At 36.7% G+C, this 14,419-nt stretch overlaps 1 protein-coding gene across 4 annotated transcripts in view; it reads left to right on the top strand.

Annotated features, from left to right (window-relative positions):
* LOC124164910 (protein draper) overlaps positions 1-14,419 on the top strand; it is a 58,229-nt gene that overhangs the window by 26,775 nt on the left and 17,035 nt on the right. For 3 of the 4 annotated variants that reach the window (XM_046542157.1, XM_046542163.1, XM_046542142.1), the window contains 5 exons: positions 118-246; positions 3,537-3,644; positions 4,302-4,466; positions 5,482-5,694; positions 9,571-9,726. In XM_046542157.1, the coding sequence (XP_046398113.1) occupies positions 118-246; positions 3,537-3,644; positions 4,302-4,466; positions 5,482-5,694; positions 9,571-9,726 (771 nt within the window). The remainder of the gene's footprint in view (positions 1-117; positions 247-3,536; positions 3,645-4,301; positions 4,467-5,481; positions 5,695-9,570; positions 9,727-14,419) is intronic. The other variant, XM_046542149.1, reaches the window with a different exon arrangement.

Raw genomic sequence — 14,419 nt, 5'->3', positions numbered from 1 at the left:
AAAATGTATCCTTTTTAATGTCTTACTTGTAGTGGTTCTAATTTAATCACTGCTAGTTTTTTTATGCCAAGTGTGTACAATGGATTGAAGTGTCGAGTGATTGCTTTTTCCCTCTAGGTTATCGTGGTGAAAACTGTAGTGAGCCCTGCCCTTCAGGAACTTTTGGGGAAGATTGTGCCCAGAGGTGCAACTGTAGGAATAAAGCTGCTTGCTCAAATGAAAATGGGAGATGCATTTGTCCTCCTGGTAAGTGTTAGAATATGTTTACTAGTCTATTGTGCATGTTCGTTTTTTTTCTATAGTGGTAATTCAGAAGCTTGTTTGTGCATCAGAGCTAATCATATATTGTTAAGCACTTCCCTAATCAGCTGTAGTTTTTTTGTTCATTGCACAATCATTATCTAGTCTCTAGATAGTTCAGGGCTGTTCATCTACATCTACATAATACCTTGTGAGACCCCTCCAGGGCTTTTGGAAGGGGATGATCAATCACCAACATGCAATTGGATTTCCACATGCACACCACACGGACCAAAAAGCATTATGCATACTAACAAATTACACTTTCACATTTATACAAAGGCAAAACTTGCGCACCATTCATTTAGGTTATCTGCCAATAAAGCTAGAGCACACTAAACGTGCTGTTAGAAATAATACGAAAATTCAGAAACAAACACTAAGATATACACAGTAGACTCTCGTTTTTACGAAGTTACGGGACCGAAAAACTGGAGGATTGTAATAACAAAGTTCGTATGAACGTTTCTTTTAGGAATCATCAAAAAAAAGTGTATGATACGCGATTAAGTTAGGCGCAAATATATGAAAACAAGAAATTCGTTTCAGTTTCTTAGACACATTCGGAGACCTTGTTGGTAAGTTGATAAACCTACAATCGGGCCGCCGAGAGTTGTCTGATGACCGGCAGAAGGGTTTCGTAACGTTTCTTTTGCTATAGAATGGATAGGCCTTTTTGTTGGGACCAACAATTTGCTTCGTAATAACGTTGTTCACATTAGCAAGAGTCTACTGTACTCAAGTTAGTGGACTACATTACAAGTCATCTAATCTACTTGTGAGTTCTAATGCTGCCATTACAATCTCTTATTGAACCTGGAAAAAAAGACATTCTGAATCTATCTGTTCTACATTCTATCTCTCTTATTTTATTTATATGATATGATCTACTGTAGTATGTTGGCGCTCATAAGATATGCCTAACTTTGTCAGAAAATACACTCCTCTTGAATTTATCTAATAGGTTTAGTTTATTTTTCACACTATAGTATGACAGAGATTACCGTCCGAGTTCATCTAATAGGTCAGTTACACTAACAAGACTATCGTGACGACTTTTCATGTACTTAGCAGCTCTTATTTGCTCACTTTCTAACTCTGTTTTTAAGCCTATTTCATCAGGGTCCCAAACACTGGCAGCATATTCTAAATGAGGTGTAGCAGGGAGAATGAGCTAATTTCTCTCTCTTTGTTGTTGCACTTTCCTAACATTCTTTTAACAAAACCCAATTTACGATTTGCTTGACGTGTTATTTCCCGAATATGTTTATTCCACGATAATGTTCCCTGTTAATCACAGTCATGTTATAGTGTTTTGATGGTCTGGAGAAATCCCTTTAAATAACATCAATAAGTAAGAGTGCATCAAACAATGTTGAGTGTTAATATCACAGTACCTGTATCTATATGCAAACAGAACAAAATGCAACATCTGCTAAACTTGTATGCTATCTCAATGAAAGTTGGTGGTCACATTATAAGGCAATCGGGTTGTCAGTTGAAGGTCACTTTAGTGTGCAGTTTTAATCTGGAATAATTGGAAGTAGTTTTTTGTCAGTATCTACTTGAGAAACTAATATTGCATGCATTTTCTGAAAGTGAGAAGCCTTGGTTGCTGACCCTCTGCAATTCTCTGCTTCATTTTGGGTATCATCCGCCTGGGTAAGTTACCCTTATCCAGGGCATGGATGTTTGTGCACTTTTGATTGTCACACATTATCATAAAGCCGGATGTAAAGGCTGAATAGTGCTGTTATCGGAGGTGTGGAAATACATTAATAAACCATAAGGTTTTGAATGATTCCTTGGCTATCACTCGCTAATTCGAGCTTTTGGCAATATCCCATACAGTTATTTGGGGCTTCCACTGTATTTGGTTTCATTTTGCTGTGAAAGAAGTTAGTTAGATACTTCTTGCATGAAAAGTTTTTTAGATACTCATCATCTTCATGCATCGATTATTTAAAAAAGAGAGTATTTTATGCATAGTAAAAAATACAGCTTTTCACATGTATTTTTTCCAAGTCCCATCCCACGGTCAGTATTCAACTATGCTATCTTGAAAAGGGTAATTTTTTATCGGAATCAGTTATTGTTGGTGAAATCCATAGTTCATAGAATTTTCATTTTCATCTATCATTTTTAAGCATCTCATGGTAATTATTACCAGTTTTAGTCACCTCCAGTCAATGATGTATCTGTAAAGGTTTAATGTCTTGGAAATTTTGTTGTGAAGAAAACATACTGTTTGTCATATTTCACCTGCACTTCACTTTATTTCATTCTTAAAAGTGCACTGGACTTGACGATGCATGTGTATTTTGTTAATAATAGTTGAAAATAATGGCCTGTTTGTTTGCTTTTATTTTTTTCATCCGGCCAGTTGTCTTTTAAAGCACAGATAACCTCCTCTTTCCTGGTTCCTAATTGAATGAAAAATCGATTAAATACATTTTCATGGAATATTAACCTATACTGAGTCTAAAATGTTGCCATAAATGTCCCCTTTTCCTTGGCTTCTTTGGTTACCCTAAATTATCTTTGAATTTCTGTGTGTACTTGTAGTGTTCTCAGTATAACCTTGTGTTCACCTTGCTGTTAAGCTCATCTGAGATCAAATTAAGTGACCAACTCATGGAGGCCTCACGCTCTTCCTCTTATGTGAATGTTTCAAGTGCACTTGTAGATTTTCTCCAATAATTTTTATTTTAAAGTTCTTCTATGAAGAAGCATTATGTGGTGGCCCTGAACTCAGCTTTGAATTAATCTTTGATTATATTTAGGGCCATCAGTGTGATCATTTACTTCATATTACTCCTATCACGAGAAAAGTGATTAGTTGACGGCTACATTTTTGTATTTGTTTGTACACTAGGCCAGAATTCTATGACCTATCGATAGAGGCACCAAATTTTTGCTATCATTTTGCACTGTTCAGTTTGGTTCGTCAAAATTTATTTCTGTAATTGTAATGCAGCTCACAAATAATATCTTCAGACTATGTCAAATTTTTGTTTATATTACAATCATGGAAAGAGTTGAGTGAATGTGCATAATCATGTTTTGCAAAAATTTGTTGCCTCCTCCTGAGGTCATATTATTTATAGTTTCTCCATGTCATGTTGGTTGCTCATCCTTAAAGACTTCAAAACTGGAACTAAAAGGTTATCTGTGTTGTTATTTATTGGGTGCATGCTATGTCTTGTGTGCGTTGTTGATTGTTTTTATTATCTTAGGATGGGAAGGTCACCTTTGTGATCGTCCATGTGGAAGCAAATTCTATGGCAAAAACTGCAGTGAACACTGTAAATGCTCAAATAATGCTGTTTGTAACCCTGAGAATGGTGAGTATTATAAGTGCCTGTACTGATAATGCCCATAGTTTATTTTCTTATTTAGAATTTTTATTGCTCTTTTGCGATTCATTCTGTTCATTTTTTATTTTTCCATTTGCTTTTTCATTGAATTTTTGGTGAAAAGCCTTTTAGCAGCACTTAAAAATAATTTTATTCAATGCATGAATTAGTGAAGGGAAAATTCAAAATATAACTTAAGTTTATGTTAATTTAATTTTTTCTTTTTTTTTGCTTAACTTTATTAGAGGTTTAGGCATAATTAATTGGTGTTATCATGAAATAAAATATTCAACTCGTTAATCATATTTAAATAATTGAGCTGCATTTGGTCTTGTTATCAATTTTTACAAAAATTTTGCGTGAGGTACATTCTTAAGTTACAATGATAGGCACCTGTAAGGTCTTGTTCTTTTATGAAGGGTTTGGAATTTTTTGCTCATATGAACTAGAAATTGATGGTTTTGTGTTTATGAAAAGTATTGTGATATTCAATGCGAGTAAAAATGTTAGGAAACGTTATCAGAGGTAAAGAAGTTGTTTTTAAATGAAGCATTCATAGTTAATTTTTTGAAATTACATATTCTTTGCGTCAGTATTTGATGTTTAGAAGTCACCTGCAATATTTCACCTATGTCATTTTTTCAGGGACATGTACATGTTTGCCAGGCTTTATGGGGAATTTCTGTGATCAAAGATGCAATTCAGGATTTTTTGGCATTAATTGTAAGCAGCGTTGTGACTGCTTACCAGAAAGCAGTCGCGGTTGTGATCCCGTCACGGGGAAATGCCTCTGTCTACCTGAATGGAATGGTAAGAATAATGTGGTGGAAAGTTTTTTAAGAAAGTGAAATTATTTGTGTTTGAATTTTTATTTTTTCCAAAAATTTCAATTTTCCATGACCTTTAACTGTTATGCCTTAATTTCCTTAAGTAATGAGTTAAATTATTTTCCCTGGAGCTTTAATTTGTGAATCAGTAAGTAAGAAATGGATTTGTTTTTGTCAAGTATAATTTCAGTATTTTTTGATATTGGTCGGACTAGATGTACCCAGGGTAATTTGGCTTCATTTATTGAAAATCATGGGTATAGAAAGTGGTATGGTCATTTCTAAACCAGCCTATTCTTCTGTACTTTTGGTATCGCGTAAGGTATTTCATATGCTTTCCTAGCTTCTGATCTTATACTTTTTGATCTCATCAAAAATGAAACATTGGGATTCCACTGTAGTCTTTTTTTTTGCTATCCCATGGAACTCTACTGTCAAAAACTGCCAATGATGAGTATTTTCTGTGTTAGACTAATGACTGCTGTTTCTCTCAAAACTTGCTCAGGAAATTAATTTGAATCACTTCTTTATTAGTGCTAACTCTTTGTTACTCTTGATGACAATGCTCTTCGATCAACAAAGCTAAATCTCAAACCTTAGTATAATTTGACAATTATTATTCAAGTTCTAGGATGTATTCATTGTATTATAGTATATTACATGGGGTGTTATTGTAGGGAAGCCATACTATTTTTATTCCAAGACGGAGTTAGATCTGTTCTTCAATCTTTTGAAGCAGTTATGAAAGAATAGATGTATGTACTTCTATACTCATTCAGCAGCTTAAGTTAGCCTTTAGTATTAATTATTCACGAACGAAGAGCAAACATTGACTTGTAAACAATAAGAAAGTAAAACAGAACTTTTTTTTTATTGACTTCCATCAGAGGAATCTATCATTCTCTTTTCTTAGCATTTGAATGTGGTGGAGAAGAATGTTGACTATGCTGTATTTTTGGCGTTGGCATTGATTCTACATTGTAAATATTCTTAATTAGGTGTTCAGTGTGAGACCAAGTGTCCTCCTGGGATGTATGGTGAATCATGCTCCAGTAAATGCAACTGCCTCAACAACAGCTCTTGCTCACCAGAAACGGGGGAATGTATATGCTCCAGGGGATGGCAAGGCCCATCTTGCAGTGAACCCTGTGCTGAAGGATTCTATGGTCTCGGTTGCAGAGAGAAATGCCCAGACCGCTTTTACGGTAACAGTCAGTGATCAATTTTATAATTTTATGTGTGTTTTTTCTTGCCGTTGAAGCTTTTTGTGATGCTGTGGAGCTGGAGGCCTTATCTGCAAGTACATCCCTGTCTAAGTTGCTCGTTTTATCTAATATCCTTTTAAAATCAACATTTATGCTTGCTGTAACTATGCACTTTTGGACTGAATTCAGTTGTGTGCTATAAAATATAGGTTGCTTATCGTGTCTTATTCTCTCCTCTGCCAAAATGTAATTACAGTAGAACCTCGGTTATACGACCCTCAGTTATACGATGACCTCACTTAGGCATCGATATTTTTTTTGGTCCAGTGAATAACCCCATATGAACCCATGTATTTCCAACCTCAGTTATGAAACTTTTCACTTATATCACGACCTCAATTACGAAACATATTTTTCCAGTCCAATGTCATAAAATACCTCTCTCATACGACTTGTCAGAGAACTGCTCTACGAGAAGATCGCGGCAGGCGCACCGAGTTTAGTCACAGGAGTGGGAGTAGAATGTGCTCAATACATAGATATGTCAATAAATAATAGTAAGTTTTAATTATGAGCGACGTATTAGATATTAATGGTATATGAGTATTAGATATTAATTTTTACTATAGTAGATGATCATCAATCCCGAATTATGAACTATGGAACATCTATCTGTAACGGAAGATTTTCTTGAATTTTTCTAAGGTTATATTTTCCATCGTCCCGGCAAAATAACGTCCAAATAAGCCATTAAAAACCTCCTGTACCAAAATTTTGGCTTTGAAGGTCATCCAAAAAAGATAATCGTATTTGTAGCATGGACGTAAGTCGATGGTGATTCAACACGATGGTAAAAACAGTATGCATGGTCTCATACCATGGGCTAATCCTACATATGTGGGACGAATTGCACTGGGGGAAATTTGCTTACGCGGCGTGCAGATCAAAACTGACCCAACTCAGTGGGTTTAAATGAAACTTAGTTGGACCTTGAATAGCTATTAGCTTAACTCTGCCTGGTTGCAAGCATTTATTTTTTAACTGAATGAGAGTTAATATGAATGCCCTCGGAGAATAACTCACGTCTTCAGTTGTCACGTAATCATTAAAGTCAAATTCAAATCATGAAAAATAAGGCAGTTCCTTTTGACTCAGGAATGGCTTGTAACTATTATATCGAAGTACAAAAAGTGTCTGGTGTTGTTATCAGAAAGGGGAGGGTAAATAATTCCATGAAGACAAATCACGCGGCTTGTTAGTTGAAGTTCCCAGTGCTGTATTCGCGGAAGAATGCTGACAGAGAAGCTAGACCCGGTAGATTCAATCCATTATTGCTAAAATTTCATGGGAAAATTTTTTTTAAGTGCGTAAACATAAAAAAAAGGGAAATAATTCCGGAATCTTAAATCTATTTTTGTTCATTCATCACTGACTGCAGTTGCGCGGTTATTTAAATTGCTCACGTATAAGAAGTGAACTAAGCACCGGAAAAATCTTAGTTATGGAATATCTTGGGTTCCAGTGGCGTAACTAGGAATATGCTTTGGGTGGCGGGGTAGTACCTGGGGGGGGGGGTGGCCTCTCCCCTCCCCTCTCCCCCCCCCACAGGCAATAGGGATTCCCAGAAAATAAAAAGAAAGACATGCCTGTAAATATATTTTATATCATTTTGGCACTTGGAATTTAACTTTATGCAGATTCAGTTGCTGTATATCAATATTAGACAATTGTTTCAAATATTTTTTTTATTTCTCTGAGGCTTTGGGGGGATCTATCCCCTCATCCCCCCACCCATACTTATGCCACTGCCGAGTGCCGTGTGCTTTTTATTATCTATGGTATGGTATTTATGGTATGGTATGGTTAATTCGCTATTGCGAGTGTTTATTTGAGCACTATGGGGTCTCATTTTATTGAGGTTGCTCTAGTAATATAGCAAATGATCATTACTCACACATTGGGAAAAGCATCACCACATATTCAGAAATTATGGGTTCTGTTCATGAATATGATTACTGTTCTTATAAATTGTACAAGTATACATTTATTAGTTGAAATGTGTATAAAATAAATAACTTTTCAATATTGTGTGGCGATTCATCTGTTATCAGATTTCAATGAACAACCTCCCAACTTTCTTCTGGCCTTTCTAGCATTATATGGTAAAAAAGCACACATAAGGTAACACCCATATATATTAATGAAAGAAAAAAAAAACATGAGGAGAACTTCTGAAAGTTGTGTAGTTTATTAACTTTTCAACTTTTTTTAAAATTTGCACTTACTTGAACACTTCAAAGTTGGGAAGAAAATGAAGCTTGCATTCGGATTCATCTCAAAAGAAATTCATAGGAACTCTTTATTTAAAACCAAAAATACTACTAGATATTGTTTAATTGCTTGTTTAGTTCATTATGAAAAAACTTTTTTTTTGCGCAAAGAAGCCATTTTTCTAATGGCACTGGAGTGTAATTGGATGATCAGAGAAAAAAATCTAGGGGATATAATTTGTTTTAAAATATGATGTAGTTCAATTTGGAGCTAAATACTTTTTCCTCAAAAGTTGATAGATTCTTAGTTATGAGGAAAAAAGCAAACCATTTTTGATCGGTTTTGCAATGTCGGATCACGAAAGTGTGTTAGCAAACCTCAAATCTATTTTCAACACCCCAAAAAATGTTCCAAAGATGAATAAAACCATATATGTAGGTTTTTCTATGTTGAAGGAAGAATGTGCATTCCCATTAAGACCTTTTGAATTATATTTGTAATGTTTCAATTCAGTGTGTGTGTGATTCAAAATGACAGTTGTTGCTTTATTTGCCAGTAAATGTGTAGTGAGTGTACATAGAATCGATTGTGCTTAAGTTCCATGAGCATTCCTGTTGCTTTTATGTATTATACTTTTGAATCGACAATGTATGCATTTAGTGAAATTTTTCTCACAATGTATGCTATCATTGATTTTAGATGAAGCATTATGTGTGTATCACTTCAATAACCAATGGTAGCCTTTCTTTTATGAAAGGAGGGGTTTGTTTTACTCTTTTGTTGGTTCCAAGTATTTCATCATAATTTCTTCATTATCAAAATCTTTTGATGATATTCATCATTTGATCATTTCACAATGGAAATCATCAAAAGTCTTTATGGCATTTTGTAAGCTACTTAAAGTAGTACATCAAGGGATTGGTTTTCTCAGATCAATCTATTTAAAGTATGTAATGTAAATAATACTTGAGAAAAGTTTTTAAGTCAGTCTTTGCCCAAATTATTCGAGTACCAAGTGCTTTGGCTTTCGTTCAGATTCATGGTCTTTGCTCAAGAACCATTTGAACCCAGAACAGAGGAACCAAACAGACCCATCCGTAATTTTTTTGCTGTACATGATGTTACAAGCTTATCAATTTCACCGATACTATAAGTTTTTGGTTCATCTGAGTGGTTAGAATAAATCATGTTCACAAAAGTCTTTGGTGAACCAAACTGTTTTACTACCCCCATTTTGTGGCCTCCCACAGTGGGAAATGAAATATTTAGTGATAATTGTAGAGACTCTAATGACTTCACTTTAATTTGTTCTCATGGTTTTAGTCCCTTAAAGCATATATGATTTTGCACTAGTCAGTGATTTATTTCCTTTTGGATTGTAATGTGAACTCCTATTGAAAACTGTTCTCATGGATTGGGTGTTCGAATACAAGTAAAAAAAATTGCTTTTCATGAAAGAATATAATTACTATCTGTGTATCGTTGCATTTAAAATTACTAAATGAAAATCATTTTCTAGGGAGGGTAGTTTTTAAGTAACTTGTGTATTTAAAGCGATGATGACTTTTATTTTAAATTACAAATGAAACTACACCATCTTTTTCATTATAGGAAATGGAACATGTGACCATGTGACAGGGGAATATGTCTGCAGACCAGGATTCATTGGATATACCTGTGAACACCCTTGCCCTAAGGACACGTATGGAAAAAATTGCTTGAAGAAATGCAACTGCAGAAATGGGGCAGAGTGCCATCACATTACAGGTAATGTGAAAAATCTTACATAAAGCCTTGATGTGGTAACCAAGAGAAAATCTCTAATGCTTAACTAGATGCTAGGGTTCAAATTTAGTTATTTACAGGGGGTCCAGCGACTGGGGAAACTGGGAATTTTGTGTGAATTTTAGTTCCTGGATTAAAATTAAAAAGAAGAACTTTGTGCTTTCACATTAATATTTATTCACACATTTACGACCATGGTTTCAACTTTAGACGTCATCTTCAACGTTGAAACCATGGTCGTAAATGTGTGAATAAATATTAATGTGAAAGCACAAAGTTCTTCTTTTTAATTTTAATAATGAACCGCTTTCACCAAGTTACGCCTCAAACAATCAATTAGTTCCTGGTATTATGCATGAATTATTCTTGAATTTTTGCTCAAACTTGGAATTTCAAAATCTTTTATTTCAAATTCATTTCACATACAATTTTGTCAGTCCAAAACCCCTCTTCCTTCTTGAAATGTGTTTGGCGTAATTTTAAGTGCAGTGGCTTGATAGAATTTTTTTGCAACCTCATGAGAACATGGAATGTCAGAGAAGACAACAGAAATGTCTGGAACTCTTGACACAACTAAGATTCAAAAACGGGAAGAATTGAATGCCAGGTGACGTCAACATCTACTTAGGAGGTCGAAGCAGCTTCTTGGCTTGTATTGAATAAATTCAAAATTTAAATACAATTTGTGTTAATTAACCTATTCCTTGTCCTTGCAAATACATAAACATAGTATTATTTTAAAGTAGTGAGGTAATTGTGGGTGTTTTAAAATTCTTATCTATCTCAGTAATTACGCAAGTTTGACCTAGAATTTTGGAAAATTTTCCTTGGAAAACGGGAATTATGCTCATATTTTTCTCCTTTGATTGGCTGGGCACTCTGTATTTACAGTAAAACCTCCGTACAACGAATTTGAGGGGACCGGGAAAATCATGACTTCGCTGTAGGGGGTTTCGTTGTATAGGGGTAACGAGCGGGTTGCGTCTTCTCAGGGGCACAAAGTGTTCCGTTTGCTTTACGATGCAAGTCGAGTAAATTTATCAATCTTGCTTCATTCGCCATTAAAACCTTCCCTAGAGTGATGATAAACAATTTTTATTTTTTACCTTCTAATACCGTGGCTATCACCGCGTGATTTTCAATCTGCGTATTTCTTATTGAAATTACTATTTTCATCATCCATTCTGCTCTATGTCTCATCGCTTACTTTAACTATAAAGAACGCCAAAATTAATATTCAAAGGATCACGTCTTAAAGAGTGATCCATAATTTTTCTGAGTATCTAGTCGGCATTATTCTTTGAGTGCAATAATTGAAGTCGATTGCAAATGGCAGTTTTGTGCAGCAAATTTGCCTGAAAGAGCAATATTGCCCAAAGACTTACGAAATAAATTGCATTGTTGGCATCCTATTGAAATTCCGGTAAATATCTATGTTCGTGACCGGTGTGTACTAATATCTATAAACGACGATGGAAGTTAGTTGGGGCGTGTTATTTACCACGAGTAAAATCGTGGAAGTTGGTAATCGAAGTAACATTGGCAATCTCAGATGATAATGCATTCAGTATGACCGATACTCCTCTCAGGTATGACTTAATAGAAGCTGGACACGATCGGTATTCTGCTGGTACACCCATTCCTCGGTGCCAAAACGCAGTACTATCCTCGAGTAAGCCACGTAATATTTGAATCCACGCTTTGTCGTCTTTCATCCAGTGTTTAGGAGAGACTAAAAATCTCCATACGGTTTCAACTTTAGCCCGAGAACCAAGTCCGAGACTTATACGCCCGAGTTACCCAAGGAGGGGGTGGTAAAAAAGTAGGGAAAAGGAGGGGGTCGTCGCGACAAAGGAGCCCGCCGACGCCCTCGGGAGAGGATAGAATTGGAAGGTAAGGAAGGAAATCCCGGAACCGTCATCAGTAGGCTGCCCCGGGCTACGCTCAGCGAAACCAAGCTTACGCAATTACTTTACCCACTGATAGACAAAAAACGACAAAAAAGTATTCCCCGAGTATAAGGACAGTTGGAATCGCTGGGAATTCATCCAGTTCACCTCTTCATACTTATTGTTAGTCAATTTTAAGCGAGGTTTGTGGTTTTTCAGTCCTTTACCGAACGTATCTCTCGTACGTGTCATTTGCAGGCCAAAACTATTAAACTGGAATAATTAGTCACTAAAGCACTATCTAACCAATTCAATACGACTTACGTTAGCAATCAGTTACGTTACGTTAGCAGAGAATAAAAACACGTGAAAGAACCTGATCCCACTCCTTTTCGCGTCTTTTATGACACTTGGAAGGACTTCTGCCCAAACCAGGCGAAGATCGATAATCTGAAAACTCTAGTTGCACTGGTAATATTTCATGCTAACAATTTGGAGTGGAGATGTTTCCAGTTGGACACAGCAAGAAGTCTAACCCCACGCACGTACTGAAATGAGGAGGAAAGGAGTGGATTTAAAACTAACCACTTCCAAACATTTCATACCAAAATGTCTATTATTCAATAACATTTCCCCTCCGAAAGGAAGAAGAACTACGCACTTAGTCGACTGTTTCTCTACAATGCTGCAGTTATCTCCCCTCCCCTTCCACGTTTCTTCGGGGAGCCCTCCCTCGCCCATTCCTCTCCTCAGTGATTCCCCTTCCCCTAACCGAAATCTCATGCGTCTCCGACAGTGCGTGACCCTGTGGTCTGCCGCTCTTCAAGTAACCCAACTTATTTGACACACACCCAGAAGGAGGACAAAATTCATGTATTAGTAATCTGCCTTTCGATTTATCTCTCCTTCACTTACCTCCTCACAAATATAAATACAGCATCGTCTACTGTCCTCGCTGTATATACAGTCAGCTCTCTTGAGACTTACCTCAGCCGAAACATTCCATATTCTTTGCAAATGAGTACATTTCAGGAAGTTTAAACAAATTTCGAAAAAAATGGGTTTAAATAATATTTTAAATAAATAAGAGACGGTATCTGTTTTTAAGTTTTTTAATCCAAAATTATTCTATTTAAAATAGTTTTGCAAAGTTGTCTGTCTCATCCTTTTTCTCATTTCTTTACTGGCCGCTTGCTCAACCTGCCGCAGAATTTTCAAATTTTCTATTCCATCTTCTGAAGTAATAAAAACTCGCTCCAAAACATCTACTGCGTCCACCACTTCCTTCCAACTGGGGCGCACTACGCAATTGCTGGACTCTTCTCTCTCTTCATCGCTCACATCCTGCGTCTCTGTGATTATTTCAGGGTCCTCATTCTTGCCAAAAACAGCGAGATCATCATCAATGTTTGCAAAGTCTTCGAAAGATACCCCTTCAATGTTTAACAATTGTGCGACTTCGCCCCATTCCTCCCTCTCCTCCGGTTGTGGGTCGTCTTGGACGTCCATCTCTCCGGGAAAGCCTGCCCTCCTGAAGCAATTCGTGATTGCGCTCTTCTCTACTCCATCCCATGCAACACAGAGACGCTGAATGGCTTGCAGGATGTTCCACTTCAGTGACTTGATGTCTTCCGTGTTTCCTATTCTAGGTAGAAGATATTCAACCAGCTGCCTTCTATATGCCCTCTACACGAGGGAAATAATCCCCTGATCGAGTGGTTGCACTTTGCTCGTGCAATTAGGGGGAAAATGTACGACTTTCACGTTTCTCAGCTTTATATCTGATGTTTTGTGAGCGGTGCAGCCGTCAAGGAAAAGAAGAATTTTTCTATTTTTACCCCCCATGACTGCGTCAAGTGATGCGAGCCACTCTCTAAATAAAATTGCCGTCATCCACGCACTTTTGTTATTCCCATAACGGCATAGCAATTTTTTAACATGCTTGAAGCACCTCGGACTAGCAAACTTACCAATCACGAAAGGCTTCAACTTTTCTGACCCGTCACTATTAGTGCAGAAAAGAACTGTCAATCTTTCTTTACTTCGTTTGCCCCCATGGCAAATTTCTCCCTTGGTAGCTAACGTGGAGTCCGGAAGGAGATTATAGAAGAAGCCAGACTCATCGGCGTTAAAAATGTCTTTGGGATCATACCCAGCCACCAAGGAAGGCAAATTTTTCTTCCACTCCTCCACCACGGCCACGTCGACTGCTGCTTCCTCCCCACATACCCTGAGAGTCGTCAAATTCCACCGACGCTTAAATCTTGAGAGCCATCCATTAGAGGCGTGGAAATCATCTATCCCTAATTTTAGGGCTATTGTTTTCGCCCGGTCCTGCAGGATAGTCCCAGATAACGGGATATTGGCACTTCTCACTTCCGTAAACCACTCAAATACTTTCCTGTCTAATTCGTCATTTTTGCATGACCGAGACCTCTTCCTTTCCGGACCAAATTTCTCAATACCATTTCCCATCTTGTGCCTGTTGGCAATAATTGTGGAAAGTGTGGATGCCGGAATGTTAAATCTCTCTGCAATTGCCGTTTTTTTCTCTCCAGTGTTGACTGATTCCAAAATTTGCAACTTCGTTTCAATGGAGAGTTGTCGGCGTTTTTTGGTGGTATTGGCCATTTTACTGTAAAGGAATAAATATAATAATAAGGAAGGAATAAAAATAACAGAAAAATACTCAATTTATAGAAAAATTAAGAAAGAATAATCTCAAAATATTTTCCAGTTCGTACCGTAGAAGCAAGTCCTGTTGTCACAATCAACTCGTGCAGCCG

The sequence above is a fragment of the Ischnura elegans genome, chromosome 1 (genome assembly GCF_921293095.1).
Source record: "Ischnura elegans chromosome 1, ioIscEleg1.1, whole genome shotgun sequence".
Lineage (NCBI taxonomy): Eukaryota > Metazoa > Arthropoda > Insecta > Odonata > Coenagrionidae > Ischnura > Ischnura elegans.
The sequence above is the reverse complement of the archived record's forward strand: the minus strand, read 5'-3'. Positions and strand labels throughout refer to the sequence as shown.